The following is an 8,104-nucleotide window of genomic DNA, read 5'->3' as shown; positions in this document are numbered from 1 at the left end:
ATTTTAATTTTCAAATATACTAAACTTATTAAATGTTCAACCAAAAATATTAATTTTAAACAAAAAAGAATAATTTTTGACTAAAAGGGATCCATTTTTTTTTACATCAATATTTAACAAAAATAATAAAATTTTCATCCAAAATATAGATAAAAAATGAATATTCCATAAAAAATATGAATTTTCAAAAAAAAAAAAAAAAATTTTTTGACTAAAACGGACCCTTTTTTTATTTTAAACATAAATATTTTGCCAAAATAATTAACTTTATAACCGAAATAAAACTAATTTTTACCAAAAAGATAAATTTTCATCAAAAATACAGATTTTCGACAAAATACTTCAATTTTCAAACAAATATTAGAATTTGTCACAATAAATGATCAATTTTCAATTAAATATTAATATTCAAGCAAAATAAATAAATGTCAAACAAAAATATGAATTTTCTAACAAAAAGTTGAATTTTAATTTTCAAATATATCAAAATTATTACATTTTCAAACAAAAATATGAGTATTCAACCAAATTGTTTCATTTTCCTATTAAATTTTAGAATTTTTTAGTAAAAAAAGACGACTTTTCTAGAGAAAAATGGAATCTTCTATAAAAAAAAAATATGAATTTTCGACTAAAAAGGATCCATTTGTAATTTTAAACATAAATATTTATCCAAAATGATTAAATTTGTAACAAAAAATATTAAATTTTTACCATAAAGATAAATTTTTAGCGAAATGCTTTGATTTTCAACAAAATTGCTGCATTTTCAACTAGGAAGTCAATCATTTTCCCAAATAAAATGACAATATTCAATCAAAATAATTACATTTTCAACCAAAAAAGATTAATTCTCTATGCGAAGAAGACAATTTTTTCACAAAATACTTCAATTTTCAAACAAATATTTAAATTTTCTACTAAATATTATCAATTTGCAATTAAATATTAATATTCAAGCAAAATAATTAAATTTTAGAATTTTTTTTTTTAGCAAAAAAGACGAGTTTTCTAGAGAAAAATGGAATATTCTATAAAAAAATATGAATTTTCAAAAAGAAAAATTAATTGTCGACTAAAAACGATCGATTTTTAATTTTAAGCATCAATATTTAACCAAAATAATTAAATTTGTAACCAAAAATATTAATTTTTCACAAAAAAAGACAAATTTTCAACTAAATGCTTCAATTTTCTACCAAACAGTTGAATTGTCTACTAGGAAGGATCAATTTTTGAACCAAAATAATTACATTTTTAACCGAAAAATATTAATTTTCTACAAAGAAGACCACTTTTTCACAAAAAACTTCAATTTTCAAACAAATATTCGAATTTTTCACTATAAATTATCAATTTTCAATTAAATATTAATATTCAAGCAAAATAATTAAATTTTCAATAAAAAATATGAATTTTCAACAAAACAAATTAATTTTGTATAAAAAACTTTAACTTTAATTTTTAAAAATATCAAGCTGATTACATTTTCGAAAAAAAAAAAAATCATTTGATCAAAGTTTCTAATAATTTTTATAATTCTCGGTAAAAACAAAAAAAAATCCTGTAAATTTTTTTCTTTTATTGGCTAAAAATGATAAATAAAATGAATTAATTAAAAATGAAATCAGAGTACCCACCATTCTTCGAATTGCACCGCAGATGGCGTACATTTTGAAGGTGTCAGTCATCCTGCCTGTTTCGGGATCAACATCAGCCAAGCTCAGTTGGATAGATGCATGATCCTTCGCGTGGATTATGCGGTTGCTCGCAGAGCTGAAAATTACACCAAAAAAAAATACACTTTTCCAAATCCAGTCTATTCTCGAATATTTCAAATTAAGATTTTTATTTACGAAAAATAGAAACACTCAAAGTTTAATGTCGCGAAACTTTCGTTTTCAAAATTTATTAATTTTCTTTTCAATCATCAAAGATGAATTTTCTACCATTAAATAGGGATTTTCAATCCAAATTGTTAAAACCAGATTTCAATTTTCAAGCAAGAAGACTAATCTTCTACAAAATTAAAAAAAAATAAAATCCATAAATTTCCAACCAAATTGTTGAAGTTTTACCCAAATTGATGAATTTCCAACAGAGAAAAATTTATTTTTAACAAAAGAGCTTAATTTTCAAAAAAGAAGTTTAATATTCTAACAATATTTAAAATAAAAAAATAAAGTACACGAATATACAACGAAAAAGATTAATTTTCTAAAAAAAAAAAAAAGAAAAAAAAAAGGATTGTCAATAAAATGCATAAATATTCCACAAAATGATTGAATTTTTAATCAAATTATTAATTTCCCATCAAGAAAATGAATTTTAAAAAAATGTCAACCAAGAAGATCACTATTCTATTGAAAAAAAAAAGAAATTTTAATTAAAGTCATGAATTTTTAACTAGAAAGATTACTTTTCTAGAAAAAAGGACCTTTAAAAAAATACATAAATTTTCAACAAAATATCTGAATTTTTTAACTGATGAATTTTCTACAAAAAAAAAAGAATTTTCAACAAAATACAGAAATTTTCAAACAAAAAGATTAATTTTTACAAAAAAAAAAGAGGATTTTTAACAAAATAAATACATTTTTAACAAAATTTTTGAATTTTCAACCAAAAAGATAAATTTTGAAGAAAAAAAAAGACATTTCTATTAAATGCATAAATATTCCACTAAATGGTTGAATTTTTAAACAAATTATTAACTTTCCATAAAAAAATGGCTTTTTAAAAAAGAAGTTTAATTTTCAACCAAGATAATTAACATTCTACAAAAACAAAACAAAAAGCATTTTTTATAGAAATACATTAATTTTGAACTAAAAAGAATAATTTTTTACAAAATCAAAAGGACCTTAAAAAAAATACATAATTTTTCAACAAAATAGTTGAATTTTTAAACAACTTATTAATTGCCCATCAACAAAATTAATTTAAAAAAAAAGAAGTTTAATTTTCAAACAAGAAGATTTTATTCTACAAAAAACAAATTTTTTAATAAAATACATGAATTTTTAACCAAATTATGAATTGTCCATGAAAACAAATGAATTGAAAAAAAAGAAGTTTTAAAAAATTTTTTAAATAAAATACATGCATTTTTAAACTTATGAATTTTCTACCAAAAAAAAAAAAGGATTACAAAATTTTTTTTGAATTTTTAACCAAAAAGATTAATTTTCTACAACAAAAAAGAGAAGAATTTTCAACAAAAAAAAAAACAAAAATTTTCAACCAAAAAGATTAATTTTGAAAAAAAAGAAGAGGATTTTTAACGAAATGGATACATTTTTAACAAAATTTTTGAATTTTCAACCAAAAAATGAATTTTGAAAAAAAAAAGACATTTCAATTAAATGCATAAATATTCCACTAAATGTTTGAATTTTTAAACAAATTATTAATTTACTATCAAGAAAATGAATTTTTAAACTAAAAAAACTAATTTTATACAAAATCAAAAGGAATTTCAAAAAAATACATACATTTTTGACAAAGTAGTTGAATTTTTAACCTAACTAATTGATATTCTAAAAAAAAAGGATTTCAACATAATTGTTGAATTTTTAAACAAAAAGATTAATTTTTTACAAAAAAAAAGAATTTTTAACAAAATACATCAGTTTTCAACAAAATTTTTGAATTTTCAAGCAAAAAAATTAAATTTCTTAAAAAAAGTATTTTTTACAAAATAGTTGAATTTCCAACCAAACTAATGGAATTTCAAGCCAGAAAATTAACTTTTAAGAAAACACAAATTTTATATATATAGAAAAAAAATTCAATATAATATGTACTTGAATTTTCAACTCAACACAATATATTTTTTTTCCCCTAAAAAGTAGAAGTTCTAACTAAAATAATGAATCCTCAAACAAAAAAACTAATTTTTTAAACAAAAAGTTCGACTTTCAACAAAGATAAATTTTCTAAGAAAAACGGAAATTTTCAACTAAAATGGCGCATTTTTACACAAAGATTTTATTTCTCAACTAAGAATTTTCAACTAAATAGTCCAATTTTGAACTAAAAAGATGAATTTTCTACAAAAAAGACAAATGTAAAAAAAATTGTCAATACAAAAAAAAAAAGAATTTTCTAAAAAAAAAAAGGATTTTAAATCAAATGTATAAATATTCTACGAAAAAGAAATTCAATTTTTAACCAAGAATATTAATTTTCTACAAAAAAGCGCATTTTCAACTAAATACATGAATTTCCAATTAAAAAACATAAACGTTAAAAAATAAGACAGATTTTAATAAAATACATGAATTTCAACCAAATTGTTCAACTTTTATACAAATTTTCAACAATTAAAATTTATTTTTAAAGAAAGAGTTTAATTTTCAACCAAGAAGAATAATATTCTAAAAAAAGAAACAAGTTTTTTAAAATACATGAATTTACAATCGAATAGTTTAATTTTTGACCGAACCAATAAATTTTCAATCAAGAAAATAATTTTGTGAAAAACAAGTTCAATTTTTAAGCAATTTCCAAGGAAAAAAATTTCGAACTAAAAAATATCACTTTTTAGCCAAGAAAAAAAATTTTCTACAAAAAAGAACCGGATTTTTAACAGAATTCATAAATTTTTAACCAAATTCCTGAATTTTTCACAAGATTTTAATTAATTTAAAGAATTATTTTCTTGAAAAACGAATTTTAATAAAATACATAAAATTGCAACAAAAAACATAAATTTTCTATAAAAAAAAATGATTTTCAATAAAATGTATAAATATTTAACGAAATAGTTAAATTTTTAACCAAATCGATTGATTTTATAAAGACAATGAAATTTTAATAGTTAAATTTTCCATTAAAAAAAGATACATATTGAACAAAAAAGTCGAAATTTCTACAAAAACATCGTGTTTTCAAAAAATACACGAATTTTCCACTAAAATGATGAATTTCCATTCAAATAGTTGAATTTTTGACCAAACTGATGAATTTTCAATCATGAAAATGAATTTTTAACAACAAAGTTAGAATTTAAATTAAGGACTAATTAATTAAGAGCTAAAAAAAGATCATTTTTGAACCAAAAAATTGAATTTTCTACAAAAAAGAACGGATTTTCGAAAAGTACATGCATTTTTAAATCAAAAAGATAAATTTTCAACCTAGAAACAGAAATTTTAGGCGGAGTTAAACTTATAACCAAATAGTTGAATTTTTATATAAGAAGTTTAATTTTCTACAAAACAAAAAACGAATTTTTAACAAAATACATTAATTTTTACATAAAAAAAAAAGAATTCCAATAAATTCAATAAATTTTCCACACAAAAAAAACATGAATTTTCTATAAAAAAAATGAATTTCGACTAAAAAAAAGATCAATTTACAACAAATAAAGATTGTTCAAGTAAGCAAAAACAGATCTCATTTAAATTATTAAGTTTTCAAGGTAAACACCATTTTTCTCTAAAACAGTTGAATTTTCGACAAAAAGATTAATTTTCTACAAAACAAAAAATAAATTCTGAAAAAATGCACGAAATTTTACACACAAAACAACCGAAAAAGACAAATTTTCAATAAATAAAATTTTTTTAATCGAGCAAAAAAAAAAAGTTCTCACAAATTATTGAACTTTCAAGCCAGCAGAAAATTGTTCTCTGAAACAGTTGAATTTTCAAGAATGAAAAGTTTGCCCCAAATGCACATTTTGTGTGCAAATTTGTTGCTTAAAAAATAGACTAAAAAATTTCAAAATATTAACACATCGTTTAGTATTTTTGTTACGAATTTTGCACTTCTGCACTGTTTTGCGCCCGTTGCAAATTTTATAAAAGTTCCAACTTATTAAATTCAAAAGATGCATTGCCATAAAGTTATTTTTACGAAGAGCATTTGATGTTTTCAGTTTATTGTCAAAATTTTGGCACATGCAACACTCGCAACATAACCTAAGAAAGTAATTACGCTATTGACATTTCAGAACACTTTAGACTACTATTCAAGTTTCTACGAATATTAATAATTTAGAATGATAAAAAAAAATACTTTTCCGACTGCCCTATCTTTCTAAACATTCCTATTTCACTACTAATGGTATAAAATGACAAAATGAAACACCACGTGTTACTTACCATTTCCTTGGACAGTAAAGATCGACCAGTTCACCAGCGTCGTTTTCCATTTTTGTCGGTTTTTTAACTGTAATTAAATATAGAGTACATTTTTATTTTCTGTTACTGATGAGAGGATTATTATTTTTTTAATAATAATTATACTAACGTTCTTGCTCGTGGAACTTCAATCCGGAAAAGAAGAAGAGAAAGATGGCAGCGGGCTTCCTTTACTTTTGTTGCGCCTGCGCAATTAAATTCGTATTTCCAGTTGTGACCATAGACATATAAAGTCTAGACCAACAGTCTCTTTGATCCGCCGACGCTCCTGTTTAGAGAGAGAGAGAGAATGAGTCGAGCGAGGAGTGCCGTCTCTTTCTAACACGGGTCACGTGGTACAACCTCATGCATGAGCTAAGCGCGCCAAAAGTCAGCTCGAGTGAGGTTGTACCACGTGACCACGTGACTCCTCGCTCGACTCGGTCTCTCTCTCTCTAAACAGGAGCGTCGGCGGATCAAAGAGACTGTTGGTCTAGACTTTATATGTCTATGGTTGTGACCAGCCTCCTGTCACTAGAGTTCTGAGCCGGTTATATTACTTCGAGAACGGTAACGAGAGTGAGAATAATACAGAGAATATAACCGAGAAATAAATTATCTGTGAATTTATGAGAATCTCAGAATTTATTTTAATTAATAGAAAATTGCATTTTTTCGTTGCCTTTTCGGTTAAAAATTCAAATCTTTTTTAAAAACTTTTATAATATTTTCTTGAAAACTTAACTATTTTGTAGAAAATTTATTTTTTGTTTGAAATTTATATTTTGGTGTTGAAAAATGAACTGAAATATTTTCTATATGAAAGTTCTACTTTTAAAAAAAATTGTTTTTTATTACAAATTTATCTGTTTCAGTACAAAATTGATATTTTTTGGATAAAAATGCAACTGTCTGGTTAGAAATGAAGCTATCATATTATTTTCTTTAAAACTTAACTATTTCGTAGAAAATTTACTTTTTGTTTAAAATTTATATTTTGGTGTCGAAAAATCAACTGAAATATTTTCTGGAGAAAAGTTCCACTTATAAAAAAAATTTTTTTGTTACAAATTCATCTATTTTAGTCCAAAATTGGTCTTTTTTTGGATAAAAATGCAACTATTTGGTAGAGAATGTAACTATTTTCTTAAAAATTCATCCTTTTTTATTACATTTTTTGATGCTACTGAGTTAACTGGAATTTTTTTAAATGTAAACTCAACTTTTTTTGTAATAAAAAATTCTTCTGCTTTAAGATTAATTTCATATTTTTGGATAAAAATGCAAATTATTTGCTAGTGAATTCAACAATTTTGTTAAAAAGGCATCCATTTTGGTTAAAAATTCGTCTTTTTGGATTGAAAATTGAATTTTTTCAGTAGAAAATGATTTCTTGTTAAAAAAATTCATAGTTTGATTGAGAAAACTCAACTAAAATCGTATTCAACAGAAAATTCAACAATTTTTTAAAATATATCTTTTTGATTTACAACTTCATCTGTTATAGAAGAAATTTCATTTTATGTAAGAAAATTCAACTTTTTGATTAAAAATCGTTCTTCTTTTCTTGATAATTCAGCGAATATGTTTAAAGCATTTGGTTGAATCGCTTTAAGAAATCACTTTTTTTGATAAAGATTTATATCTTAAGTTGAAAAGTTACCTCGTTGATTAAAAGTTTAATTATCTTGTTATAAATCAATCTTTTTTTAATTGAAAATTCAACTAATTGGGTTGAAGTTTAACTAAATTGTGAAATTTTTTTTATTGAAGGCTTATGTATGGTTGAAAACTTAATTGTTTAGTGGAAAATACTTGTTCTTTTTGTTTGTTTAGAATTCATTTTTTAACAAAAAATGGAACTTTTTCACTTTTTAAAATTGATTAGTTAAAAATTCGCACTTTGTTTCTGAAAAAAATTATTTATTAGTTTGAAATTTCATTTTTTTGCGTAAAAATGCATCAGTTTCGTG

The 8,104-nt window shown here is 22.6% G+C and overlaps 1 protein-coding gene across 1 annotated transcript in view; it reads right to left on the bottom strand.

The window, feature by feature from the left end:
• Nucleotides 1-6,341, bottom strand: part of LOC117172057 (40S ribosomal protein S21) — a 12,961-nt gene extending 6,620 nt beyond the window's left edge. Inside the window, exons 1-3 of the mRNA XM_033359801.1 lie at nt 6,262-6,341; nt 6,114-6,180; nt 1,641-1,776 (exon numbers count right to left, since the gene is read on the bottom strand). Of these exons, the coding sequence (XP_033215692.1) occupies nt 1,641-1,776; nt 6,114-6,163 (186 nt within the window). The 5' untranslated portion in view covers nt 6,164-6,180; nt 6,262-6,341. The remainder of the gene's footprint in view (nt 1-1,640; nt 1,777-6,113; nt 6,181-6,261) is intronic.
• Nucleotides 6,342-8,104: the final 1,763 nt, after the last annotated feature.

This window comes from Belonocnema kinseyi, chromosome 1 (assembly GCF_010883055.1).
Source record: "Belonocnema kinseyi isolate 2016_QV_RU_SX_M_011 chromosome 1, B_treatae_v1, whole genome shotgun sequence".
Taxonomy (NCBI): Eukaryota; Metazoa; Arthropoda; class Insecta; order Hymenoptera; family Cynipidae; genus Belonocnema; species Belonocnema kinseyi.
This window is presented reverse-complemented; position numbering and strand designations above follow the sequence as displayed.